At 33.5% G+C, this 27,459-nt stretch overlaps 12 protein-coding genes across 12 annotated transcripts; 10 read left to right on the top strand and 2 right to left on the bottom strand.

Annotated features, from left to right (window-relative positions):
• Positions 1-66: 66 nt before the first annotated feature.
• On the top strand, positions 67-1,891 carry BX664DRAFT_269274 (SBF-like CPA transporter family-domain-containing protein; the record flags this gene model as incomplete). The annotated part of the gene is made up of 5 exons (XM_051541048.1): positions 67-307; positions 374-649; positions 743-775; positions 915-1,375; positions 1,487-1,891. The coding sequence occupies 5 exons, from the start codon at positions 67-69 to the stop codon at positions 1,889-1,891; spliced, it is 1,416 nt and encodes a 471-aa protein (XP_051396498.1).
• Positions 1,892-2,106: 215 nt separating this feature from the next.
• Positions 2,107-3,627, top strand: BX664DRAFT_341423 (uncharacterized protein). The gene is made up of 6 exons (XM_051546994.1): positions 2,107-2,797; positions 2,881-2,900; positions 2,985-3,033; positions 3,111-3,216; positions 3,283-3,344; positions 3,408-3,627. Exons 1-6 carry the CDS (start codon positions 2,198-2,200, stop codon positions 3,576-3,578), a joined length of 1,008 nt encoding a protein of 335 aa, XP_051396497.1. The 5' UTR covers positions 2,107-2,197; the 3' UTR covers positions 3,579-3,627.
• A 68-nt stretch (positions 3,628-3,695) lies between these two features.
• BX664DRAFT_202100 (uncharacterized protein) lies at positions 3,696-7,069 on the top strand. The gene is made up of 7 exons (XM_051540121.1): positions 3,696-3,825; positions 3,907-4,008; positions 4,097-4,138; positions 4,196-4,496; positions 4,598-4,992; positions 5,069-5,744; positions 5,831-7,069. The coding sequence occupies exons 1-7, from the start codon at positions 3,730-3,732 to the stop codon at positions 6,865-6,867; spliced, it is 2,649 nt and encodes an 882-aa protein (XP_051396496.1). The 5' UTR covers positions 3,696-3,729; the 3' UTR covers positions 6,868-7,069.
• Positions 7,070-7,912: 843 nt separating this feature from the next.
• Positions 7,913-8,842, bottom strand: BX664DRAFT_317678 (GPR1/FUN34/yaaH family-domain-containing protein; the record flags this gene model as incomplete). The annotated part of the gene is made up of 2 exons (XM_051542752.1): positions 7,913-8,481; positions 8,560-8,842. The coding sequence occupies 2 exons, from the start codon at positions 8,840-8,842 to the stop codon at positions 7,913-7,915; spliced, it is 852 nt and encodes a 283-aa protein (XP_051396495.1).
• A 1,134-nt stretch (positions 8,843-9,976) lies between these two features.
• On the top strand, positions 9,977-12,073 carry BX664DRAFT_341416 (uncharacterized protein). Its single transcript, XM_051546993.1, has 5 exons — positions 9,977-10,772; positions 10,839-10,916; positions 11,012-11,176; positions 11,253-11,541; positions 11,637-12,073. The coding sequence occupies exons 1-5, from the start codon at positions 10,075-10,077 to the stop codon at positions 11,820-11,822; spliced, it is 1,416 nt and encodes a 471-aa protein (XP_051396494.1). The 5' UTR covers positions 9,977-10,074; the 3' UTR covers positions 11,823-12,073.
• A 271-nt stretch (positions 12,074-12,344) lies between these two features.
• BX664DRAFT_341413 (Ribokinase-like protein) lies at positions 12,345-13,775 on the bottom strand. The gene is made up of 5 exons (XM_051546992.1): positions 13,639-13,775; positions 13,370-13,553; positions 13,080-13,293; positions 12,716-13,023; positions 12,345-12,661 (listed from the first exon to the last, which is right to left on the bottom strand). The coding sequence occupies exons 1-5, from the start codon at positions 13,748-13,750 to the stop codon at positions 12,460-12,462; spliced, it is 1,020 nt and encodes a 339-aa protein (XP_051396493.1). The 5' UTR covers positions 13,751-13,775; the 3' UTR covers positions 12,345-12,459.
• Positions 13,776-13,921: 146 nt separating this feature from the next.
• BX664DRAFT_341411 (HAD-like domain-containing protein) lies at positions 13,922-15,126 on the top strand. Its single transcript, XM_051546991.1, has one exon. It carries the CDS (start codon positions 13,973-13,975, stop codon positions 15,056-15,058), a length of 1,086 nt encoding a protein of 361 aa, XP_051396492.1. The 5' UTR covers positions 13,922-13,972; the 3' UTR covers positions 15,059-15,126.
• Positions 15,127-15,321: 195 nt separating this feature from the next.
• BX664DRAFT_317674 (uncharacterized protein) lies at positions 15,322-16,463 on the top strand (the record flags this gene model as incomplete). The annotated part of the gene is made up of 5 exons (XM_051542751.1): positions 15,322-15,477; positions 15,551-15,596; positions 15,681-15,763; positions 15,819-16,118; positions 16,215-16,463. The coding sequence occupies 5 exons, from the start codon at positions 15,322-15,324 to the stop codon at positions 16,461-16,463; spliced, it is 834 nt and encodes a 277-aa protein (XP_051396491.1).
• A 156-nt stretch (positions 16,464-16,619) lies between these two features.
• Positions 16,620-17,214, top strand: BX664DRAFT_341409 (copper fist DNA binding domain-containing protein). The gene is made up of 2 exons (XM_051546990.1): positions 16,620-16,679; positions 16,784-17,214. Exons 1-2 carry the CDS (start codon positions 16,645-16,647, stop codon positions 16,983-16,985), a joined length of 237 nt encoding a protein of 78 aa, XP_051396490.1. The 5' UTR covers positions 16,620-16,644; the 3' UTR covers positions 16,986-17,214.
• Positions 17,215-17,813: 599 nt separating this feature from the next.
• On the top strand, positions 17,814-20,868 carry BX664DRAFT_380754 (WD40-repeat-containing domain protein). Its single transcript, XM_051548920.1, has 7 exons — positions 17,814-17,915; positions 18,003-18,515; positions 18,611-18,952; positions 19,020-19,370; positions 19,451-20,176; positions 20,253-20,577; positions 20,665-20,868. Exons 1-7 carry the CDS (start codon positions 17,875-17,877, stop codon positions 20,767-20,769), a joined length of 2,403 nt encoding a protein of 800 aa, XP_051396489.1. The 5' UTR covers positions 17,814-17,874; the 3' UTR covers positions 20,770-20,868.
• Positions 20,869-21,521: 653 nt separating this feature from the next.
• Positions 21,522-23,421, top strand: BX664DRAFT_269561 (P-loop containing nucleoside triphosphate hydrolase protein; the record flags this gene model as incomplete). Its single annotated transcript, XM_051541058.1, has 7 exons — positions 21,522-22,221; positions 22,321-22,414; positions 22,468-22,608; positions 22,690-22,753; positions 22,829-22,909; positions 23,000-23,065; positions 23,167-23,421. 7 exons carry the CDS (start codon positions 21,522-21,524, stop codon positions 23,419-23,421), a joined length of 1,401 nt encoding a protein of 466 aa, XP_051396488.1.
• Positions 23,422-23,872: 451 nt separating this feature from the next.
• BX664DRAFT_269497 (uncharacterized protein) lies at positions 23,873-27,116 on the top strand (the record flags this gene model as incomplete). Its single annotated transcript, XM_051541056.1, has 8 exons — positions 23,873-24,065; positions 24,193-25,086; positions 25,725-25,849; positions 25,955-25,968; positions 26,049-26,074; positions 26,148-26,234; positions 26,489-26,781; positions 26,886-27,116. 8 exons carry the CDS (start codon positions 23,873-23,875, stop codon positions 27,114-27,116), a joined length of 1,863 nt encoding a protein of 620 aa, XP_051396487.1.
• Between the last annotated feature and the right edge of the window lie 343 nt (positions 27,117-27,459).

Genomic DNA, 27,459 nt, shown 5'->3' with positions numbered 1-27,459 from the left:
AATGATACCAAATGGAAAGCTTCATCATCTAATTTTGCTAGTGAGGTGACTATTCCCAAAATAGCCATGTCACCACCTTCTTTAAAACGAGAACATTCTATTGCCAATACTACTTATTCTGAAAAATCCGCAACATTAACCCCTCCTAAAGGAACATGGATACAAAAAATCAAATCTCTTATATTGACTTTACTCTCAAAATATTGGTTTCTTCTTGGTTTGGCTATTGCAATCATTTTGGCATGGCAATTTCCAAATGTTGCAAAAAAAGGCGGTTATCTCCGGGCTGAATGGACAATCAAATGGGGTAAGTTTTTTCTATATAATGTATGATATCATCATTCATTTTCATATTTTATTCTGATCTAACTAGGTGCTGTAATTGTGATTTTCTTCATTTCTGGACTTTCGTTACGTACAAAGATTCTTGCTCAGACCGTACTACGTATACGATTACATTTGCTGATTCAAATTATTAATCTGATGATTATCCCTGGTGTGGTCTTTGGTCTTATTCTTTTGTTTTTCAAGATGCATATGCCCCTGAATTCTTTATTACTCGTTGGCGTGGTGATTGCAGCAAGTACGCCCACTACCGTTTCTTCTAATGTTGTAATGACAAAGAATGCCGATGGGAACGAAGCTTCAGGTAAACTTTTTTTTTTATTTTATTTTTATACTTTGAAAACACTTTTATAGTAACTTCTCCCTTTTTTTTGGCATTACATGTTTATTGACATAGCTTTGATGAATGCAGCTATTGGAAATGTTTTAGGTACATATCTTAACAAAAAAAATCATCACAGACACATGAATACTATGCATCATGATGCAAAATATATATATACTTACTGATCATCTTTTCACACATATAATATATATATATATATATATATCATTTTTATTAATAATAGGTATCTTCGTATCACCTGCTCTTGTATCTGTATTTCAAGGTCCTCTTATAGACGCAACACCTGAAGATGAAACGCCTCAACAAGCTGGAGGAAAGGTTGATTTTGTATCGGTATTACAACAACTTGGTTTAACAGTATTGGTACCTTTAGTGGTTGGACAAATCATTCAATGGTTATTTACTGAAAAGGTGGCGAAAATCAAAGTCAAATGTCGATTATCTGATGTGAGTAGCTTTTGTTTATTGACATTGGTTTGGTCCGTGTTCTCCGATGCCGTGGCTTCAGGTTCTTTTGGTTCAGTAGCTGTTGTCGATATTGTTGCTGTTACCATTATCAATGCTGGTCTATATATCTCTTTTTCTTTACTTTGTTGGTTTTTGGCTTATATTCCTTTTCCATTTCCTGGTCCTCGTTGGATACAAAGATTACGTTATTCTAGACCGGATACAGTGGCTATCATGGTAAAGTATTGTTTTGTTTTATTGATGCATCATAAAAAAAAAAAAAAAAGATCGTACTTTGCTTTATTGTTTGTTTATTTTATTTATTTATTCTTTTTTTTTTTTATTTAGTATTGTGGTGCTACGAAAACTGTTGCGATGGGCGTGCCGCTGATCAATGTATTGTATCAACATGGCGATCCTGGAACGATAGGGGTTTTGTCAACACCCCTTCTTTTATATCATGTGGAACAATTGATTTTGGGAAACATTGAAGTGGAAATTCTTAAGAAATGGGTTCATCGTGGTCAACAAGATGATATCGAACAACAACAACAACAAGAAGAGATCGCCATTCCAGCGCCGCACGATGATGATCCTACTGAATATGGAACTGAATATGGAAGTGACACTACTCATGTACCCTCCACTTTATTGCCATCTCATTTGGGTCAGTCTACTTTGATACAATCCAATATTGCCAATCATTCAGGTTTTATGCCAAGTCCCTTTTCCCCTACACATCATTATCGTTAATAGTTTAATTTAGTATTATTATATCCTTGTTGTTGTTGTTTTCTTTTTTTGTATCCATACTATTATTATTATTTTTACTATAATTATACTAAATTAGATACCCTCTTTATTTTATATCTAGTCTCTTATTTATTTTACAATAAATATCTCTGTATTCCTTTTTTTTTTATGCAATGGATCTTCCATGGTCCAAAAGAAAAAACTGACGCGCTGTTTGAAATCTGATAGACCTTACCAAGAAAAAAAATCTTTTTTTTACCACAACTGATATTTTTTTTTTGTTATTTACTCTTTCTCAAAAAAGTCATGACAGATATGGATCAACAATTAGAACAGGTTGCCTCTGAAATAGTAAACAATCCTACTGCCATCAAAGAAACTACGTCTGATGATACAAAGGAAGAAACATTAGATGATATCCTTAGTCGACACCGTGCAGAAGAACGTGATCTCAACAATAAAATCATTGGTTTAAGGAAAACGATACCAAAGAATAACAAGGCCAAAAAGCGAGAAATGACAAGTAGGATATCGGATATGGAATACCATTTGAAACAAAAACAACAATTGGAAATACGACAATATCATGCTAAACAAAAAGGTCTTGATCCCAATAGTCTTGACGACGACAATGACGATGACGGTATTTCTTTAGATACTTTGAATAGACTAAAGGTGGAAGAAGATCCTATAGCACCTTCCTCGTCGCCTACTGTCAAACCCATGAATGCTACACCTAGCAAGAAACCTAACCGTGCCAAACTCAAGAAGGAACGTAGAGAACAAGAAATGCAACGACTTCGAGAAGAGGCTGAAAAGGAAGCTGAAAATCAGGTGGATATGGGACAATTGGAAATAGAATCTATTCGTGAACTTTTGGTACCTATGAAACTTCGTGTACAAGAGGTAAGAATTATAGTTAATATGAATAATATCATTATTTATTGTATATTTTTTTCTTTTTTCTTTTTCTTTGATATTCTATATAGATTACTGCGGATGGTCATTGGTAACTTACCCCCTCAATGCAACTTTTATTTATTTATTTATTTATTTATTTATTTACTAATGAATGGATTATTTGTTATTATAGTCTTTACAATGCTATAGGTGCTCAACTTGAAAAAAGATATAATGAAAAGGTAAAAATCAAAGGGAATAGTGTCCATCCTTTTTGATTGGACTAATGTATGATTGGTATCCAATTTATATGTATTAGGAAACTTATCAAGATCTTCGAAAGCAAACTGCCAAATATATGCGACAACACCCTGACGATTTCATTCCATTTTTATACAAGGATAATGGCGATCTATTTAGCGCAGGTTAGTAAGAAATAGAATCATTTTTATGCGGGATTATACTAATAGTCCGTTTCTGTCATTCATTAGATGATTTTGAAATGTATTGCAATGATATTGAATCAACAGCGCGCTGGGGTGGTCAATTAGAGGTAAATATATATATAAGGTAGAGTAGTAGTGGGTTGATTCATTTCATATTTATGCATTCATAGATTCTTGCATTATCCAATATCAAGCAAGTGCCTATTCATGTCATCCAAATGGGAGCTCCTGTGATCAAAGTCAATGATGAAATCTATCAAGATAAACAACCTCTGAAGCTGGCTTATCATAAACATCTATATTCTTTAGGTGCACATTACAATTCTTTATTAGATATCTAGTTTTACACTTTTCGTTTATAAAAAAATAAATCTTTGTATTGTTTTGATATTCAGATGCCGCCTTTCATTTTTTAATGTTCCAATTCTTTTTTTTTTTTTTTTTTTTTTGGTGTTTCACTTTATTTGTCTTTTATTCAATAGAAAGTAAGTCATGAGAACTGTTTCTCTCGTGAATAGGTTGAAATGGGCCTTCTCAGGGAATATGAATCCTCATGCCTTGGTATTGGGTGATGTGGATAATGATGGCGTAAGTTGAAACAAAAATAAAGAAAATTAACTTTTGTGGTCATTAACTTTTTTTTTTTTTTGTATTTGATACGCGAAATAGGATATCGAGTTTGTTATTGGTAATTTGAATGGTGATTTAGCCATCTTCAAAGGCGAATGTCCACTTGGTTTACCTTCTTTTATCTGTCATGAATTGGGAACGGTAAATAATAATAAAAAAGATATATTTGTTTCTTTCCAGAAAGACATCTTCACTCTTGTTTGTCTTTTTTTTTTTTCTTACGACATAGATTACCTGTATTGCAATAGGAGATGTTCGAAATATTGGCAAGGTATAATATGGAAAGATATACAAAAATGAAACTATGATTTATCTTGTATTGTTGTAGAATTCCATAGTAGTCATCAATGCTGAAGGTCATTGTCATATATTTGATATCGATAGTACTCTCTCTCAACCTATTAATTCTCGAGCTCAACACCAAATTCTACTGGACGAATATTTACGTCAAGATCGCCGATCATCAGATTCGAATAGTACACAAAGCTTTTTTAGGCGATCGACAGGGGATGATCAACAACATCGTTCTTCTGAGGATACCAAATCATCAATAATACAAAACTTACAACAACCAAGTACAACACTCAAAGTACCTGTCAATGTCAACAAAATCCTTATTGCTGATATAGGTAAGATGATTACAAAACTGCACGATCCCACCACATCACTAAAGAATATTCTCTCGGATTTTTTTTTTTTTTTTTTTTTTTACTTTTTCTTATAATAATAGATGGTGATGGTTTAAATGAACTTATATTGGCAAGAACCGATCGGATTTTACATTCTTTTCAATTAGATCATCATCATTATCAAACTTTTAACAACAAATCGGATTCTCCAACTCCTCCTACAAACAACTCTCCAACTTCAACGCTAACATCGACAATTCAATCGTCCCTTTCTGCTTTATCAGGAAACAAACTCGGAAACAAACAAAATAATGATGGAAAGGAGCTCAAATCACACGTACTTCGTAAAGGAATGGCTTGGAAATCCGCTGGAAAAACAACAACGACAACAAAGGATACCAAAGGTTCGAGAGCTAATACAGATACAATCAATAAAGCCGTTTTGGATCAACAAACAAGTTTGAAAGATAAGGATATGTGGGTCTTTGACGGTCAGGTAATGAATCAAAAGGGATAAAATATTTGGAGAACCTGAATATATATATTTCTAATGATCTCCTATTGTATTCTAGATTACATCTCTTACAACAACACACTATCCTGATCGACCCAATGAACCTATATTACTTGTAGCTCAGCCTGGCAATACGTTTACCATCATTGATCAAAAAGGAAATCGACTCAACCGCGACTTTACTCCTCAACATGGTCCATATATTTATGATCGACGGCAGAGACATCATTTATCCTCACTGATAAAAGATAACAAAAATGACATCAAAAAAACAAATCACCAGCAAAGCAATAATAGCAAGATGAACACAATTAGTACAACGACGTCAACTAAGCCCTCGATCCCAGTGGATATCAAGCAATCATCATCACCAACAATAACAACTACCATACCCAAGGAATCCTCAGCAGGCACCATCCGAACACTTCTTAATCGACTGGCGACGCCCAACGACATTACTGTGGAAAATGTCATTATCACCAAACAAGAAGAGGGGAAGCATAGTCACGACAACAATGATGAACAACAAGAGAAGAGTGATGACGATGATGATCTTTGCAATGATCTGGAGCGTACAAATTATGTTATACAAGATTGGCCGGTGACGGATGGAGATGATATTATCGGTGACGACAAGAACGGCGCTGTGGCTACAGAAATCGTGGTTGGAAAACGACATGGCAATACTGAACAGGAAGAATCAGGAAATGAAATTGGTATGCTTAGTATGGATGGTAAGTCGAGAGAAAAAAAAAAAAAAAAAAAAGGAAAAGAAAACCATTTACTAATGATATATTATAATCGGTTTATGTCGATGAAGGGAAATTCACTATTTACGATCTTCAGACCAAAAAGTCTTCACAACAAGACCTATTCGTTACACACAAATTATTCAGCTTGGCAACCTTGAATGTATCTGGAACAGCAATGTTACCAAAACCACTTTATCCTGCTCGCAATGCTCCCCTCTATTTTGCAGGATCACCACAACTACAGCAACAACAACAACAGCAACAACATCATCATCAAAAAAGACAACATCGTCAACAACCACTTCAACAACAACAACAGCAAACACAGTATCACCAAGTCTTATCAAATCGACATCCTTCATTAGCATCAGCTGCATCATCACCATCGTCATCGGGAAGAGCTATGGCCACAACAGCAACAACAACTGCAGTAGCACATTCCAATACTGGTTCTCCGTCATTTTCAACCTCTTCTAAATTGTCCCTCACAATTTCTAATAGCAATAGCAACAACGGAGGAGCAGAAGATACAAACAAGTTACCCATCTCACCGTCACCAACGACAACCGTGGAGCAAGATACCTCAACTATTCAACAACAACAACAACAACAACAACAACAACAACAACAACAACAACAACAACAACAACAACAACATGATTCCTTGGGTGAAAATACATCCGATGGCATGCATGCGAGTGACATTTTATCGGTCTTATCAAAAAACAATACATCGCAACAACAACAACATAGAGGAGGAGAAACAATATCAAATGATTATTATAATGATCACAGCAGCATTATTCATTCCAGACGGACAAGTCAAAGTAGTGATGAAAGTTCATGGAGTGACCTAAATGAAGAGGATGATATGGACCGGCCTGATTGTGATCTATTTGTCGCCTGTGCATGGAACGGGGTGACCTACCTGATTGATTGGAGCCAACGTGATGATACTCATGAGGATGATTCTTTATCTTCATCTTCTTCTATATCTCCTTCTTCCAATATTCGATTCCAACTAGTGAAATTTGCTTTTGAAGGTCGAGTATGTGCCTTTACAGCTGGTAAGGAAAATAACAATAATAATAATAAAAAAAAATGAACTATACTGAACCGTTCTTCTTTTTTTTTTTTTTTGGTAGGTCTTTATGCAGTGGCTCCAGGATACAATGTACCATGTTTGTTTTATGTGGATTTTGAAGATCAAATCTTTGTATATTACGATGTAAGGATTACGCCAGGAAAAGTGACAGGTTTCATTGATAGAATGGATGATGATGTGGAAGAAGCCTTGGATCGATTATTGGGGATTGAAAAGGAATTAGCAAGAACAATGACATCGACATTTGATGCATCAACAAGCAATTCTGGGAAACAAGATATGGAGGAACCTATTGATTTGGGTGATGGATGGAAAGGCATTATAGATGATGACTCAAACTCTGAAGCTTCTTTGACATTGAGTACAAATCATCTAGGCAAGTATAGAACAGGTGATAAAGGGAGATGGAAAAATTAACATACTTTATCCAATGGTTGATAGATTTGTCTGACTTCATTCATGAATGTCTTTATGAATTTGATGATATGAAGGATCGATTGGAAAGTGATTTGTTCGTGGTAAGAATTAAAAAAAAAAAGATATATATTAGGTTTGTTAACTTCTTTTTCTTTTACTTTTATCTATAGTTTGAACATGAACATCTTTCGCATACACGTGCTAATCACGCTGATATTCGACGCCTCTCGGACTTGAACATCACGATTGAACCTGAATTGGAAAGTGAAATATCTGAAACAGAAGAACCTGTAGAAGAAGAAGAAGGAATATTTGCTTACGATGACATGCGATCAAGTCAATCAAGTGATTCGGAAATACTACGGACTTGGATGGATGAAAATTTACTACGATCAAATATTGGACCTTAGTATAGATCATCTCATTTTTTGTTTTTTGTTTGTTTTTTTTTGAAATTGTCTTTTTGTAATATATATTGATTCATCAAATAAACATACATGTGCATCATTCGATCACCATTCAGACCAACACCGTCATTTTATATATTTTATAATAGTTTATTAATGATATATACAAAAAAAAATGAATAAAAAGGGGAATGATAGATAATATACGTGGACAAGAGAATTTACTTGTGCTTCATAGCACGATGATGATACTTGCCCAACCAAAATGTTTCACCCTGTTCTTCAAAAAGTTCAGCAACACCGGTATACCAAGCACCAAGGGCGGCCAAGTAGGCGGTGACACCAGCGATACGTAAAGGAATGAGATTACCAGTGACACATTGGATGCCAGTCAAAAAGAGAGTAAGGAACACAAACACCAAATTCCAAGTAGACATAAAGTTGCCGCCTTTGATACGCAAGGACACTGAGATATTGATGAGGGTATAAAATGCCCAGACGAAATGATAGATACCATTACCAATATCAGCTTGATCTTTAGTGAGGACTTCCATTGTAGAGGCAATGGCAGGGATCATCATCAAGCCTGATCCTGTCCAAAAGGTACCATAAGACACAAAGAGAATACCACCGAATGTATTACCACTAGCAAGTACAAAGAAACCACTGATTACTTGCGCAAGTCCACCAAACATCACAGCTGTAGGTAGAAGGACATGATTAGGTGTAGTTGGAAGGAATAAATCATATGTACCCAATAAGGCAGTGACCGTGGCAAAAGACCATAATGCTAAAAAAAAAAAAAAAAAAAAAAAAAAGGTTGATTAGAAGACCGATGATCATGCACAATTTATAACCCATGACTTACCAAGAACACCAAAGTTACCAACAATAGGTTTTTGTACCATACGAGTATCCATGGAATAAGATAAAGGTAATGGTTGAGGTGATAACATAGGAGAAGTAAAACCATGAGCCTTTTCTTCATCAGCATAATGAGGTCGATTTAAATAAAAATCAGGATCTAAATGATCATTGCTTGTAACACTCTCTCGACGTCGATTCTTTCGATCGAAGCCTAATAAAGTATTTTCACTAGTCACTTGACGGATAGCAAAACGTTCATCTGAACCAGTAGGAGTATTAGACATGATGATGAATAAAAAAGATAATAATCAACAACAATAAAAAAAAGTAAGCTTGAAATAGATTACTATATATATTCTTTTTTTTTTTTTGATTTTCCGCAAAAAAAAAAAAAAAAAAAATGGATGAAACTTGGGAATCGTTCGACTTTGGGGACATTCTCCGGTGCAAATCCCTTTTGTTATTGTCTTGTCACTGACTTTCAAAAAAAAAAATAAACATCTGACATTTTTTCATATCACTCCATTCTGGGAAAGTAAGTTACCAATCTTTTCTCTATGGATGACTCTAATAAAAGATCATCATGATGATAACAAGTTTTTTTTTTTCTTATCTAGAAATATCATCATCACCACCAGTTTTATTAAAAAGGAAAAATAATTATTCCAGTGAGATGATTCTTTTCAATCTGCTTTCACCTGTAGTAATTGGATGAATTAAAAAAAAAAAAGCAGTAACAGGCAAGTCAAAAAAATTTTCTTGGCTTAGCTTCGTTTTTTTTTTGTTGTTCTTAAAGACCGGATGTTGAAATTCCAAAAAAAAAGGTATAAAAAGACAAGATTTTGAAATCATTTTTTCTGTTTTCTTTTTTTTTCTTCACCATTAGTAGGAAATCTTATCTGTTATGCCAATTTGGTATAATAATTATTTTTTCCAATTGTGATGAAATATGGGTCTTAGAATGATAGTATATCGTATAGATGATTCTTATGAGCCCTGCGTGGAAACACCTTTCTGATCAACTTTATTATATAATGTTTTATCATTATATCAAATTATTATTATGATTTAAAATGAAAAAATGAAAATAATAATAAACTATTTTTAATGATCACTAAAAAAAAAAAAAATGTATCTGAAACCAATTAACTTCGAACAATTGAATCATTAAAATAATTGTGTTACAATATAATTTGATCGTAAGCCAAAAGCCTAGTTACCATAACAGGGCTTTCTCATATTCGGGATATGAAATAGTTACGACTTGCAATATGGTCTCAAAAGGAACAAACATTCAGTTTTATATATATTACTTCTTTTCTTTCTTTTCTTTTTTTTCTTCATCTTCCAATCAGTGAAAATATATATCTATATACTATTTTTACCTTTGACTCAATGATTCCTTCTTATTAAACTTATTATTTCCCTTTTTTTTTTTGTTGTTTTTATACCCCTTTACGCTCATTTACCTTTTTATTATTATTATTATTATTTTATTATACATTCCTTCTTCTCTATGGGCAACCAAAACTCACGCTTAGAACGACGATTAGGAAGTACAGCAAGTCAAGATCCTCGACTCAACACCGTGAATGAATGGTTACCTTCTTCTCAAGATCCATACCAACGACAGTATCCTTTACCCATCGTGTCATCCTCACAAACTGATAATGGACGTGTCAAGTTACGAAAACATTCTTCTCCTCTCATACCTGCATCAACTACAAGAACTACCTCTAGACGTCCTCTTTCTCGTGTCTTTCCTTTTCGTTCTTTCAACCGATCAAATAATGTTGCCACTCCATCCACTCTTACTACACCATCTTTATCCCGTTCTTCCAGTGTTTTGGCTGTTTCTTCTGATATTCCTACAACAACAACAAACAACAATCTAACCATATCTCTTCATCCTCTTTTGACTACTCAACAACAACAGCTTCTTTTATTGCAGCAACAACGTCATTCCTTCTATGCAGGTGTATCTTCACCTTCTTCAAATCCTCCTGTTATCACACCAAGCAACTCAAATCATAGTTTGTCCCATGATCATATTTTGATTAAAAATGAATTATTACTCAATAATACCGATGTTATCTGGATCGAAGGTCGAAAATTCCATACTTGTGCTGCTTCTTCTTATATTCTACCTTGTGATGAAGAAGAAATTGATCGTTTACATTTACTCCACTTCATGGTTCGATTTGCTATTCAAGGGTAAAAACTATAAAAAAAAAAAGTCTTGTGAGCATTTTATTTAATTATTTATTTTATGATGATTAGAAACTATTTGGCACCTGTGACTGATAGCTTAAGAAAAGGAGCTAATGTACTGGATATTGGATGTGGTCCCGGATCATGGTAACAAAAGAAAATTACTCGATGATTAAAATGAAAAGATAGACTGTACTAACTGAGTTTTTTTTTTTTTTTTTTTTTTTTACAATAACGCACAGGACCATGGAAATTGCTGGTGAATACCCAAAATCAACTATTGTTGGCGTGGATATGACATGTGTATTTCCTCGAGATATCAAACCTACTAATTGTCAATTCTATCAATGCAATGCACTACAAGGATTACCTTTTGAAGATGGTACTTTTGATTATGTTTTTATGAGGTATCTATATCAATTTTATATAATATAGGATGATTATATTCATTCATCTTTTTTTTATTATTATTATTGTGATTAGATTCATGGCGCAAGGGATTGAATTAAACCAATGGGATCCTCTCATGAAAGATATTATCCGAGTATTGAAACCAGGTGGATGGGTGGAAGTTGTTGAAGTGGATTTGGAATTACATAGAACTGGTCCTACAACAAAGATATATAATGAACATTTAATGACTCTGATGAATACTAGACAATTGGATCCTCATTCTGGTCGACGATTGAAGGAACGTTTTGAAAAAAGAGATGAATTGACTAATGTCAACGCTACCTTTATCTCTTGTCCTGGTGGTCAATGGGCGGGAAAGGTAATCTAGAAAAAATGACATTAACATGAAGAGAGAGAGAGAGAAAAAAAATCATTCACACTTCACTCTTATTATTATTATTATTATTATTCAAGCTTGGTCAATTGACAATGCAATCATGGAAATCTTATTATCAAGCTATACGACCTCAAATATGTATGATGACCAACATGACAGCGGATGAATACAATGAACAACTAGATACCTGTTGGAATGAAGCGGATGAATATAAAACTTTTGAAAATGTTCATTTTGCTTATGCCCAGAAACGAATATCTTAATCCTCCATTTTTATATTACACTTATAATATTTTTTTTTTTTTGTTGTTATCATGTATATTTTCATTGTTACTCTCAAAATTATCCTTCCTCTTTTGTTTTATTGTTGTTATTATTAGTACACTTTTTTTTTGGGGATGATCTTTGTTTCTGGCCGTAAACAGATCTTTCCTTTCCATTTTTATTATTATTGGATACTCTTTTTTTATTATTATTATTGTTATCACTTCCCTAATACACGGACCAATTCTTGTACTCTTTTTTTTTTTTTTTTTGTTTTAGATAGTTCCTTTTTTTTTTTCTTCCTTTCTTGCCTATTAATAAAAAAAACACCTTTTTTGTACATCAACCATTTGTTTTATTTGTACTACTTGATGTAACATATGGTTCATTGCTCGATCACGATGATGATCATTAGTGTAATTATGTAATGACGTTGGAGGATGGATAGATGATATGTGGTGATGAAGGATACGGACGGTAATGAACTAACAATAAAGACAAAAAAAAAAAAAAAAAAAAAAGATAATGATGATGAAGATTGTACATTGTTTTATCGTATCCTTTTTCTATAATAATTATATATATCTATATTTTATTCCAAAAAAAAAGGTACACTATAATAATCTTCTAGTTATATTACACTGCGTTAAATCCACAGACTTGTTCAAGTTGTAACAGTCGATCTCTAGGTGATGGACCATTATTCCATGTTTCTTCTTGGTTATCCTTGGATAAAACAGGTACACCAACTTGTTCAACTACAAAACTAGATGAGACAGAACCATACAGAGTAGCCATGATTGCATTTCCTTTTGTCAATTGCCATCCAGCCATAAATCTATATAAAAAAAAAAAAGTTGACCAAACTGACTAACATATTGGACAAACTTACCCACCACAAAACGCATTTCCTGCCCCTACTACATCTACGATATGTTCTGAAGAAGTCCAATAAGGAGGTACCCATGTCATAGATGATGATGATGATTTGGAGGAATTCAACACGGCAGCACCATGTTTTCCAGCCCTGATCACAATGGTGGCATGCGGGAAATCCTTTGCAAATCGTTGTCCACAAGCTTCCACCAAAGATATCGTATCATCGTACTGTGTCGTCAAATTAAGAAAGGCAGCTGCTTCTTCATGATTAGGGCTAATGATATCAACAAGTTGTCCAGCTTGAATAATGGCAGGATAGTTCTATTTATATACAAATAAGATGGAAGCTTTCCTTTATCTCTTTTTTTTTAAGTTACCTCAGGTAAACATGCCCATGGTAAAGGTTCCCATAAAAATTGTGTTGGTGATTGTTTTTTGTTGAGTTCTTTTTCCCTTTTTCTCCATTCAGAAACAATTTCAATGGTACGTTCGGTAGAGCTGATAATATGTACTAATTTCATTGATAGAATCCATGCGTCAGGGAAATCATCTGGAGTTGATCGTATGATAGGATGGATATATTCAAAATCTCTATTTTTTTTTTTAAAAAAAAAAAAAAAAATCAATCATCATTATCAGTTAACAAAAATCCTGATATTTGTTTTACCTATGATCGTCTGGACCAAATGTATTTAAACCGCGAGTAGTATGCTTATCCGGATGTGTTTTCTCTACGAGATTTATTTCCAAACAAGCTAATGCATCATCTACATTTTTTGGATGATCATATCCACGTTGTGCAACATATCCAATTTGTTTTGCTTCCTTTCCTTGTAACCAAATACGCATGCCTAAGAAGAAGAAGAAGAAGAAACTTGAAAAAAGGTGAGAACATAAATGTACCTATTATTTTTTTATTTTATTTTTATGTTTTACCATAAATTGCAAAAACGCCTCCTCCACCAACTACATTTCGACGTTCAGTGCCATTTAGAAAACGAATATCATCAATGATAAGTGAGCCTAAGGACCCCAATGTTGGATTCATGAAAATAACTGAAAAGAGAAGGAAGAAGAAAAACGAGAGATAAGCGACAGAATGTATTTTTTTAATTTTATAATATTTTCTTGTGACCCGACAAAAAAACTTTGAAATCACTGTAAAATTTTATTTCCTTTTTCTGTTGCCTGGCTCTCACTCTTTTTTTTTTTTTTTTTTTTTCTCTCTCTCTTTATCTTTTGTCTGGATCTTTCTTTTTCTCTTGAGAAAATGAAGATTCTTCAGTCTTTTTCTGAACTTTATGCCAATGGAGAACAATACGATACTATAGCTTGTGATATATATGGGGTTCTTCATGATGGATATGAACCTTATCCTTATACTATGGAAACACTCAAAGAACTTCAACAAAGAAAGCAAGACGTGGTACTCTTATCCAACTCTAGTCGAATGTATTCTGCTTTAAGTCAACAACTGATAGACAAATTCAACATTACACCTCAGGCTTACAATGATATATTATCCAGTGGTAAATTGACTCGATTGTTTTTACAAGATTGTCAAATGTATACAACAACCAAACAGGATATTGTTTCTTGTTTTGCGACAGTGGGTGGAAACGCTAGCATAAGCAACAGTAATATAAATCATCAGTCAACAATAGCAACAACAATGACAGCAGCAGGGTTTTGTCAACAATATCAACTTGCACTGAAACAGGAGGATACCAAGATCCGGTTCTTTATTGCAGGCGATGTCGACTATCTTGAACCTCTTTACCGAGACCTGACAGTGTTTGAAGCGACGGATGATTGGTATTCTATGGAATTTGTATTAGTGGGATCGATTCAACGGCTTTATGGTGATGATGAAGTGAATCCATTTGATGAAGAAAGTGTACAACAGCATTATAAACCCTTCTTTGATATATGTTTGAAAAGAGGAATTCCTTTTATATGCACTAATCCTGACGTACTTGCTCCTCATGGTGTGAATCAAGATGGTTCTCAACGTTTATTACTTTGTCCTGGTTACATTGGTCAATTATATGAATCTATGGGAGGCACTGTGTTGTATTTTGGAAAACCATTCAGTAGTATCTACAAGTATTTACAAAACAAACAGAATAATCAAAGTGGTGGTCGCATTCTATGTATTGGGGACAATGTAGCCACTGATGTACTTGGAGCAAATGATGCTGATTTAGATGTAGTGCTTATCTTGGGTGGTGTTCATGCATCAACTTTATTATCAACCAAAAATGATACAGAATTATTATCTCAGGTACGTGATCTTTGTCAACAAGCTGGTACTCGTGAACCTACATATGTGATGCCTTACCTTCGATATCAATAGATAGATAGATAGAATAGATAGATTTTTGTTACTGTAGAAATAAAGAAATAAAAAAAAAAAAAGAAAAATTGAACAGTTGATTGTCCAATTTGGGAATGTTGTTTTTGGTGGTACTTGAAACTTACAAAAAAGGAGGGAGCTATGCAAGCTGGCTTGAATTTCTTTCTTTTTTTTTTTCTTTCTTTTTTCTTTCTTTTTTTTTTTTTCTTTTTTTTTTTTTTTCTTTTTTTTTTTTACATACATAAAAATATTATAGATTCATAATGATGCGTCGATTGCCAACATGGATGTACCCATATCCTGATATCCTTCCACAACAAAGATCTCGAACTTTACATGCTGCTCATTCTTATACTCGAAAGTTTTGTGGTTGTATGTCACTAAGAGGTGGTTGTACTGTAGCTTGTTTTATTTGGATAGTAAGCAATATTGAATCATTCTCTTTCATGTATTGATCTTTTCTTTTTTATTATTATTATTATTATTTTGTAGGGTCTAAACCTGTATGGATCCATTCTAGCTTTTCAAGGTCAAAGTCGTAAGTTTTGGCTTTTCCAATATATCATGGATGATTGATTTGGTTTCATTTTTTTATTTTATATAGCCATCTTTTCTTATATAGATCGTACAGCTTTATTAATACAAGGAGCTATTTGTCTGATATTTGTCCTAGTGGCTCTTTTTGCTCTTTTTGCTGTATTTGTGGTAAGTTCAAAGAACGGATGATTGTATTGATACTGATATATAAAATAAATGATAGAACATGCCTGGTACACTTAGTTTTGCACATCGGTCTATATGGATGGTGGTGATTGTATTTTTAATTGATTTCTTTGTCTGTCTCGTTCTTTTTGGTGTACAACAACCTCAATTTCAAGATTGGTGTATTAATAAATCAAGAAGTGTTGTTCGTTCTGAATTATCATCTGGTAATGGTACGACAATTCAACTTACATTCTCCCCACATATACCTGGATCTGATCTTTATAATTGTACTCGATTATGGCAAGATGAAGTCAAATTCGCTGTGGTTACCTTTGTTATGATTGCTGTGTGTTATGTAAGTGATAACAACAAAAAAAAAATAAGAAAAAAAGGAGATACCTTCCTCATTTTTTCAATTATTATTATTATTATTATCATTTTGGATAATCAGGTATATTGGGCTACTTGTTTATGGTCTTATGAACAAAAAGTCTTGGTTTTGTTTAGTTCTGAATTACAACAAGGTGCAATCGAGGATTCAGCAAGAATGGCCAATTTTAATAGTATGACCGGAATGATGAACATGCCACCAAGTAACAAAGCACAACCTCCATCCGTGCACTCTGACAATGGTCAACAAACTCTAGCTCAAATCACTACCAATGCATTATCATCTCTTTTTTCAAAATTTAGATCATGATTCTCTTCCCATAGTCCTATATTCATTTACACATAGTTCGTATTCATTTGGTTTTGTCAATAAAAATAGTGAGCAATTTATGCTTCTTTTATTTTGATCTCCGCATTATAAACAAAGAATTCAGCTTTTGTATGGTTTCTTCACTTCTCTTTCCCTTTTTTTTTTTAATTATTCCAATACAATGGCAATCGAGAAAGAAGGGGTGAAATATGCTTGGTAATAAGAACAATAGACACATACCAATGAAAAAATCAATGATCATTTGTCTATATTAAATTCCTTTCATTTCTTTTTATTTTTATTTTTATTTATTATTCTAGTATATCGTGCATTCGTGGTCATCGTGTGAAAAAGTGTCAACATTTGGATAGAAAACTAATACCTGTTTTAAAACGTGGTCGACAAGTCTCTCAATGTACTCATTGCCGTGATCTACGATCTTCAGGTTCTCATGTGAAATGCACTTGTGCTATTGCAACAGGTAATAAAGAAGGAGAAAAAAAGATATTCTTCCATCTATAGTATTGACTCAAATATTGTTTGATTTTTTTTTTGTTTTGTTTGTTTTTGTGAATAATAGTACCCAATCCTCTTAACGGTTGTCTTTGTGAAGTGATACAAACATGTACCTGTGTAGCTCGTCACTTACAAAATACATTTGCTATAGAAGACGGAAAAGATTTGTTATCATCAACATTGAATGACAATAACACTTCAATATGTCATACTACATCATCGTCATCATCATCATCATCTTTATTATCATCATCACTAGCAACGACACCATCTATAGAAATGACCTCACCTTCAGCATCAACTAATACATATCACAATTCACTTGACTCGTTAGCATATCTTGATTTTTTACTAGATCCAACTGGTGATCTGTTTAGCACTCCGTTAGATCATCCTTACCCACAGCCGACTTTAGAACATCAACATCGGATACAATCACCTATTAGAACTGCTTTCTCAGATGGCTCTTTAGTTGATCTTACTACTGGAACCGATAAGGATTCTCTGGATCTTCTCCTGCAGCAAGATATCCATGAGCTGCTATCTTAATATTAGAAATCCATTGTTGTTTAGATTTTGATTTAGTTGTACTTTTAGTTTATACCTATCATTTTTGTATCTTTTTTTTTTATTATTATTATTCTATATATATATGTATTTTTATGATGATCTTTTAAATAAATCTTTTTATGAATTCATGCTATCTGTACCTTTTTTCAGCTACCTTGCGACTGCTTTTCGCTTCAAACCATTGTGCTGGGTTTGAACTCTGTGAAGCTGTAAAAAAAAAAAAAAAAATCTAATCTTTAAATCCATCCATTTGAGAAAAACTTTCTTTGGGACTACATTCTTTTTTCTTTTTTTCTTTTTTTTTTCGAAAAGAGTGATCTATATAATGTCAGAGGACGATGCACAAAAATTGATGATCAAGACGAGGCAAGTCTTTATAAAAGCACTAGAAGAAAAGAAAATATAAGACATGTCACTAAACCTCTTTCTTTTTTTTTTTTTTAATGTTGACAGTTTCAAGTCGATCAAGACGATCGAATCCATTTATACCGGTGGCAAGGTGGATTTGACTGCAGACGAAAAACTACTTGTATCAACGTTGAATGAAGACATTATTGTGACAGAAACAGAAACAGGACGTCAAGTACATACTTTGGAAGGGGATACTGAAATGGTGACCAGTCTTGCTGTCAAACCCAATGGACAACATGTTGTTAGTGCCAGTCGTAGTTTGAGTCTTCGGGTATGGGATTTAGCCACAGGTACTTGTCTACGAACAATGAACAAAGCTCACGATGCACCAGTGATTGTCATGACCATCGATCCTACTTCCACCTTAGTCGCTACAGGATCTGCTGACGCTTCTATCAAGATTTGGGATATTGATAAAGGTTATTGTACTCATAACTTACGTGGCCATGGTGGTGTCATTAGTGCTGTCAAATTCCATAAATTCAACAACAAATGGTATTTGGCTTCTGGTGCGGATGATTGTACGGTTCGTGTTTGGGATTTACAATCAAGACAGTAAGTACATTTGAAAAATCAGGAAACAAATGTTTTTTTTATGATAACTCATCCATCATTACCTTTTTATTTCCCTTATTCTTATTTGATGATAGATGTATTGCTGTTTTGAAAAGTCACGTCAGTGTTGTTCGTGGTCTTGATTTCTCTTCGGATGGTCGAACTCTTATATCTGGTTCTCGTGATAAGGTGGTGAATGTCTGGGATTGGCAAACCAAGAAACTTAAAGCAACCTACCCTATCTATGAAACTTTAGAAACTGTGGGTTTTGTCGCTAAAGATACTGATTTTTCTGCTTACGGTGGCAAACCTTCGTCTGATGTATTCTATACTGGTGGTGACAAGGGTGTGATTCGATTATGGGAACTTGCTACTGGCAAATTGGTCCAAGAACAAGCAACTGAAACAAATAGTAAACATACAATTTCCGATATCATGTAAGTACTTGTATATATTACGTGTGTAAGGTGGTTTTAAATTATGATTGACATTTACTTGTTATAGATATTCTGCAGCCTCTCAAACTTTGATTGCTGTTACAAACGATCAAAACATCTTGTTTTACTCTATTCCTCAACAACTCAAACGTATCAAACAAGTGGTGGGATACAATGATGAAATTGTGGATATTGTATATCTCGGTGAAAATGAAACTCATTTGGCGGCAGCAACTAATAGTGAACAATTACGTGTATACGATGTGGAAACACAAAACTGTGATATTGTTTATGGACACAAGGATATGATTCTTTGTTTAGATCGATCCAAAGATGGTGATGTACTAGTAACAGGCTCAAAGGATAAAACAGCTCGTATTTGGAAAATCAATTTAGAAGCCAAGGAATCTTCTGATAGGTAACTCAAAAATTAGAAAAGAAAAAAAAAAAAAGAAGTGATATTGAATTATTATTATTATCATTATTAAAAAAATCCAGGTATACTTGTGTTGGTACTTGTATTGGTCATACTGAATCCATTGGTGCTATTGCATTTGCACGAAAATCAAACAACTTTATGATCACAGGTGGACAAGATCGTACCATCAAATACTGGAACTTACGAGATATTAAGTTTGACCAAACTGATTCACAACAACAAGAACAACAACCTCACGCATTATATACTCATCAAGCTCACGAAAAGGATATCAACACAATCAGTATTGCACCTAATGATCGACTCTTTGCCACTGGTTCTCAAGACAAATTGGCCAAGGTATGGAACGTGGATACTGGTGATTTGATCGGTACTTGTAAGGGACATAAACGTGGTGTTTGGTGTGTACGATTCTCCAACGTAGAACAAGTACTGGCTACCAGTTCTGGCGACAAGACCATCAAGATTTGGAGTTTGAAGGAATTCACCTGTTTAAGGACATTTGAAGGACATAGCAACTCGGTATTACGTGTAGATTTCTTGACTGCTGGTTTACAATTGGTCTCTGGTGGTTCTGATGGGCTGGTCAAGTTATGGACTATCAAAACCAATGAATGTGTTGGTACTTTAGACAATCATACTGAAAAGGTTTGGGCGTTGGCAATTCGAAAGGATGAAAAAATGATCACTTCTGCTGGAGCCGATTCCGTTATCAATTTTTGGGAAGATGTTACTTTGGAAGAACAAGAAAATGAATTACGTGAAAAAGAAGAATTTATCATCAAGTAAGTTTGGTTATTATTATTATTATTATGTATATTTATTTAGTGATGACTGATAATAATCTTTTTTTTTTGATAGAGAACAAGAACTTCAAACTTATATGCGAAAAAAGGATTATCTGAATGCAATTCTTTTGGCCATGTCTCTCAATCAACCATTCCGATTATTAGGATTATTCCGTGAGGTGATGGAATCAAGGTCAGATGAAGAAAGTATCACTGGATCTCTAGCTGTAGACAAGATATTGGCAGAAATGGGACCTGATCATTTAGAAAAGTTACTGAAATATATACGAGATTGGAACACCAACGCCAAACACTCCAATGTTGCTCAAACTGTACTTTATGCCATTTTATCCTCACATAACTCTGAAGAACTCGTAGAACTTACCAATGCCAAAGAGGTAATCATATGAATTATGCTGATCAATATATACTCATCTATTGTTTTTATTTATTTATTTATTTATTTATTTATTTATTTATTATAGTTGATTGAAGGCTTATTACCTTATACTGACCGACATTACCAACGCATTGACGATCTCATCACCCAATCATACATCATAGATTATACTTTACAAGCACAAGAATAGCTTTTTTTTTTTTACTTACATTTTTTTCCAATTCCGCATTCAATTCCATTTTTTTTTTTTATTTACTGCACTCTGAAATAAAAAAAACCTTCATTGTTTCTACTTCTTTCCTGTTATCTTTTTTTTTTTTTTATTCATAATATTATTATCCATTGCTGGATCTCTCCGTGGTATGTTGAGATCAAGTCTTCGGGTACAATATCCCATACAAGTATTCATATCATATGAACGTCGAACCTTCACTTCAACAACGTCATGTCTACGAACTCCTCCAAAGAAATCTTCCCTTGATCTGGCCTCAGTTCTTGGTTTGATTAAACCAAAACCGAACTCCAACTTTATCGGCAAACGAAGAGACCGATCTCATGATAGTAAGTCATTCTTAAACATATTGATATCTTGAATTAACTAGATCAATCCTTTTCTTTTCTTTTACTTTTTTTTTTAGCTTTTGTGAAACTAATGTCAAGATTCCCAAGAAACTCTACAGCAAGAAGCAAGGCCCGTAGTATGGGGATTACGCCTAAATTATTTGCAGATATATCTAAACGATTTGTTGCTCAAGGATTGAAGGGAAATGTATCTCGATTAGATCCTCAATTGATCAAAAAGACATTGGGCGAAGAAGGCACTGGTAAGATATAAAATAAAAAATAATACCATAAATTCATATCTGATAACTCTTTTTTTTTCTAATAGAGGGTGTGGATCGTTTGATTATGTCTTCATTTTATGAATTTGCAGAACCTCACATGAGTCAAGAAGTATTATCAGAATACAATTCATTACGGAAACTCAGTGACATGCGATTCCCTAGTGAATGGTTTCCGGAAGCTCGACAAATGCAACGCAAGATCTATCTTCATGTAGGGCCAACAAATAGTGGTAAAACATATCGAGCGATTCAACGACTTCAATCTGCGGAATCAGGTATTTATTGTGGACCATTACGGTTATTGGCACATGAAATTTATGATAAGATGAATCAACAAGGCATCCAATGTAATTTACTCACAGGTGAAGAAAGAAGAGAAGTGTCCCCTACAGCACCTTTGACAAGTTCTACTGTGGAAATGGCGAATTTAGCAAAACCTTTGGAAGTCGCAGTATTGGATGAAATTCAAATGATATCGGATCCTCATCGGGGATGGGCATGGACACAAGCTTTATTGGGACTGAAGGCGAAGGAAATTCATTTGTGTGGTGAACAATCGGCAGTACCTTTGATCAAAAAATTATGTGAATCTCTTGGGGAACAAGTCATTGTCAATGAATACGAACGACTGACTCCTGTGGCTTTATCATCCTCCTCTTTGAATGGTAATTGGAAAAATGTGCGCAAAGGTGATTGTGTTGTAGCTTTTTCTCGCAACTCAATTTTTGATATCAAGAAGAAGATTGAAAAGGAAACTGGATTACAATGTGCTGTTGCTTACGGCGGTCTTCCTCCAGGTAAGTCGCTTTTCTTTCGTCATGATTGTACTTGATTTTTTTTTATCTGAATTATTATTTTCTTTATATATCATCATTCATCATTATCAAATGATTTAGAATCTCGATCACAACAAGCCAAGATATTCAATGACCCTACTTCTCCTGTCAAGGTACTGGTGGCTTCTGATGCTGTAGGAATGGGACTTAACTTGTAAGTGACCAAAAAAAAAAAAGAGGAATATCAATATTTATCAATGATTATAGAAATATCAAACGTGTGGTTTTCTCTACTGTGCAAAAGTTCGATGGACGTGAATTCAGATATATGCATATACCTCAATTGAAACAAATCGCAGGAAGAGCTGGTCGTTTTGGTACTACATATGCTTCTGGGGAAGTGACAACGTAAGTAGGAAAAGAAAAATGATTTTTAAAATAAGATCTTATTTATGAAATGATAACATCTTTTCCTTTATATGTATATAGATTTTTCAACAAAGATTTGGCTTATGTTGACAAATGCTTGGAATCACCCATCATTCCTTTGGAGGTAAAAAAAAAAAATGAATAGGAATGGAAGAACCTGATTGGATGACTGTTTTTTATGCTTATACTAAAAAAATAGCTTGCTGGATTACAACCAACCGTTGATATTGTTGAAGTGTTTGCTCTTCAAATGCCAAATGAAACTTATTCTTCAGTCCTGGTAAGTATAATAATGCTGTTAGAAACGAACTGTAGATCGGAGGAGTCAAAAAAAAAAAAAATTCAACGGTGGTTTTTTATTTTTATTTAGCAAAAATTCGAAGATTTGGCTTCCTTGAATGGCAATTATTTCCTATGTAACTTTAAAGATCAAAAGGTAAGAAGGATTATACCAAAATAGAGGTTATATTCATTAAGAAATTAGATGTATCTATTGTTAACCTTTTCTTTTTTTTCTTTTTTTTTTTTTTTTGTTAGAGAATTGCCGAAGTGATTGAAAGTATCAAGTTACCACTCCGCGATCGATATCAATTTGTCACAGCACCTGTCAGCACAAGAAACGAAGAAACATTGAATGCAGTTCAAGAAATGGCCAAAATTCATAGCAACAACAAAGTCCTTGAATTACCTGAATTGGTTCAATTACCTAATAGTCAAATGGTCGATGTTGGTTCTCTCTCTTATTTAGAAACAGCTCATAAGAAGATCATGCTTTATATGTGGCTTAGGTAACAAAAAATAGGATTTCTAAAGTATTTGATTATATGATTTTTATTTTATTTTATTTTATTGTTATAGTTTACGATTCCCTGATACTTTTATTACACATCAAGATGAAGCAATAGAACTTAAACGAAAATGTGAAGGAATGATTGATGAAGTTTTATCACAGTCTAACGTGGTTACTACTAAATTCAAGAAACACAAATCAACAAAGAAACATTACAACAACTAATATTAGACTATTTAGATTTGATTTAGACCTTGGATTCGAACAAAATAGAACAATAAAGAATTCAATTTTTTTTTTTTTAGATTACCTTTTTTTCACTCACCCCATGTGTAACATCTCAGACTCAGCTTATGTTGGTTGGTTGGTTTAAATTTTTTTTTCCCTTTTTTTCTATTTCCTTCTTTTCTTTGTTCCTCTCACCTCTTATACCCGACGTTCGGTCAAAACAATATGGATAGTATTCGATCAACAGCAAAACTGAAAATAGAGCTAGAAAACGATAGTCTGACCATGTTTGGATCTGCGCAAGAATCTGCTGGTTGCGTTTTACGAGGCGTATTACATTGTACATTGACTCAACCCATGAAGATCAAATCTATCAGTTTACGCTTTACCGGGAAAACAGTCTTGACTTGGTCTGAACGTAAATCTTTATACTCTCTTTGTCTTTCATATATATATATATATATTCTTAACTGGGAACAAACTTTTACTCATTACCTTTTTTTTTATTTTATTTTTTTTTTGATTATTATGCATTTGGAAATTAGCCTTGGGAAACGGACAAGAACGATTATATCATGAAGACGAACAAACGGTGATAGACAATCAATTTTATTGTCTTTCACGTCAACAAAAACTTCATACACTTCCCATTGGTGATCATACATATAACTTTGAATTTGTACTTCCTGGTCATCTTCCTGAAACAACTCATGTGATCAACTTTTATCAAGTCGAATACAAACTCAAGGCAATGGTGGAACGTCCAGCGTTTATACCAAACCAAACAACTAGACAAGCTATTCATGTTTCTCGTCAATTATTTTCACCATTCTCTCCTGAATTTATGGAACCTGTCTATGTAGTGAAACGACACGAAAATATGTTGGAATATACTGTGTCCATGCCAACCAAGATCTATGCTTATGGTGACACCATCTCATTATCTATCAACATTTCAGCTTTACATGACTATATTCAACCGGATTCCCTCACTTGCAACTTGAAAGAATACATTATCCTCGGTAATTTTGGCAATTCATCTGGAAACAACCCTGGTATGGTCATCGATGGTACAAGAGCACATGGGCGACACCTTTTTTCAACAAGGATCAAGCATTTTACTACCACTAATCATCAAACATGGACTAAACAATTGGAAGTAGGATTGCCAACCGCTAAGAATGAAATGCATTGTGATATGGACAACGATATGGTACGCGTACGACATAAATTTAAGTTTATATTGGACTTTCATGACGCTCGGACTGGTCATTCTATGCAAATGCGAACAGCCGTGCCTATCAACATCTGCGCCTTGTCTCTCAATACACACCAATTACCTGCTTATGAATCTTCTTCACAGGACGTTATCTATGATCCATCAAACCGTTCATCACTAGCTCATCATTATCATCATCATCATCATCATCCGAATACAGGTCTACCATCTTACTTGGATACAATACATCATGATGCAGATCCATTATTACCTTCTTATGACGATCAATCTCCTCCCTTAGTCTTTTAGTTTCATTTTCCTCCTTTGTATTATTATTGCTATTATTATTATTACTATTATTATTATTTATGATTATTATTAATATTAATGTATTGTTTTAATTTTGTTGTATACTATCATTATTTTTAATATAATAAAGAAAAATCAACTTTTTTTTTTATTTATTCTTAGTTATGTCCAAAAAAAAAAAAAAAAAAAAAAAAAGCTTGTGATTTCAGTTGTTTCGGTTTTTGAGAAAGAAAAATCGGTGACGATATATATTAATAAAATAGCTTCTAGACTTATTGTCAAGCAATCCAGGATTAACGCCAAACTTCAGGACAAAAGAGTCAAAATTGGTGTAGACAGCATCATCAAGAAAGCAGAAATACAGAAGAAATTAAAAAAAGGTTTGATTCTTTTGGCTAGACGTAGCATGAGCGCTGTTTGAAAACACTGAAGCATTATTTTTTTTTTTTCATGGTTTTCTTTCCATTTCCATACATTTCTTTTTTTTTCGCTTTTACTTTATTTTATTTGGCCACAAAAGAGAGTTAATTCTCATTAACAAAATGACAGTCAATTATTATGAAATACTTGAAATTACACAAGAAGCAACTGATAATGATATCAAAAAGGCTTACAGAAAGCTTGCTCTAAAATATCATCCTGATAAGAATCCTTCACCCGATGCAGCTGAAAAAGTAAGTAAGAAAAAAAAAAAAAAAAAAGTATATAGAAAAAGTGGTCCCATCTTCCCAATACTAACTATTTCCTTTCTTTATACATGTTTAATCTCTACTTTTTAGTTCAAGGAAATAAGGTAATGCTCTTATAAAACGATATATTTGACAACATTCACTTTTGCTTATACATCTTTTTTTTTTTGATTTATTTATTTAGTCATGCCTACGAAATTCTATCTGACCGTATGTATTGTTGTTTTTGATTACACAGATCAATCGAGTAAGCTAACTTATTTTTTTTTCTCCTTATTCATAGCTCAAAAACGACACATATACGATATGGGTGGTGATACTGCTGGAGGTGAACAAGCTTACTCATCCTCAGCCTATGATCGCTTTGGAGGTGATCCATTTGCCCATTTCCATGTAAGTTACTCTCTTTTTTTTTTTTTTTTTCTTTTATCGTTATCGCTCACTTTTTTTTTATTATTATTACTATCTACTGTTTTTGTTACTTAGTTCCATTCTCCTGAAGACATATTTGCCCAGTTCTTTGGAACAGCTCATCCTTTTGGTGGATTTGGTAAAGATATAATTAAAAAAAAATGATGACTCAAACCTTATATCCTTTTTTTTTGGTAGGTGGATCGCGTTCAGGAAGACAACGTGATTTATTCCAAAGTATGTTTGATGATCCTTTCATGACTGGACAATCTCAAAGTATGTTTGGTTCATCCATGACAATGGGTGGTGATCCTTTTGGTGGAATGGGTTCTCATATGTTTCATCATTTTGGTGGTGGTGGTCTTGGTGGAATGTCTTCATTCTCTTCTTCTTCATCCTCTTCCTCCTTTGGTGGCGGAGGCGTATCACAAAGCACATCAACAACTATTCGCAATGTCAATGGAAGACAAGAAAGGGTAACAGTGACAAAAGTACAAGATCAAAATGTAAGTTTATTGAGAAAAAGATCATTTGATAAAAAAAAAAAATGTTGGAATGAATAACTCATAATGATACGATCTTTTTTTTTTTTTTATATTAATAAATCTAGGGAACACGCATCACTGAAGATTATGGGAATGGGCGAAGACGTGTTGTAATCAATGGTGTAGAACGTGAAAATACTCTAGATTATGCAAATAGTGACCATCGAATTGGCGCTTCACAACAATACCAACAACAACAACAACAACAACAGATCTCACAGGGTGGTCCTGGCTATTCGCAAACACAACAATACCAAAGTTATGATGGATCCAATCCTAATTATTATGGACACTAGTATAGTCTTTTTCTTTTTATGATTTTAAATGAAATAAATCTTTTCTTTATCTTTTTTTTTTTTGAGGGGTTATGCATAAAGTAAAATATAATAATATTGTAGATGAATAAAAAAAGAAAGCTTTATCTCTTGTATTTATCCATCCATCTTCGACACATTACAATCATGCGAAAGCACATTCAGTTAACAAATTCCTTTTATTTTGTTATTTTTTTCTTTATTCAGTTTTTTTTTTTTTTTTTTTTTTTTTTTTTTTTTTTTTTTTTTTTTTTTTTTTTTTTTTTTTTTTTTTTTTTTTTTTTTTTTTTACATTTACCAAACACTTGACTTTTTTCTTGTGTTT

Source organism: Halteromyces radiatus (assembly GCF_025201355.1).
Source record: "Halteromyces radiatus strain CBS 162.75 chromosome Unknown BX664scaffold_9, whole genome shotgun sequence".
Lineage (NCBI taxonomy): Eukaryota > Fungi > Mucoromycota > Mucoromycetes > Mucorales > Cunninghamellaceae > Halteromyces > Halteromyces radiatus.
This window is presented reverse-complemented; position numbering and strand designations above follow the sequence as displayed.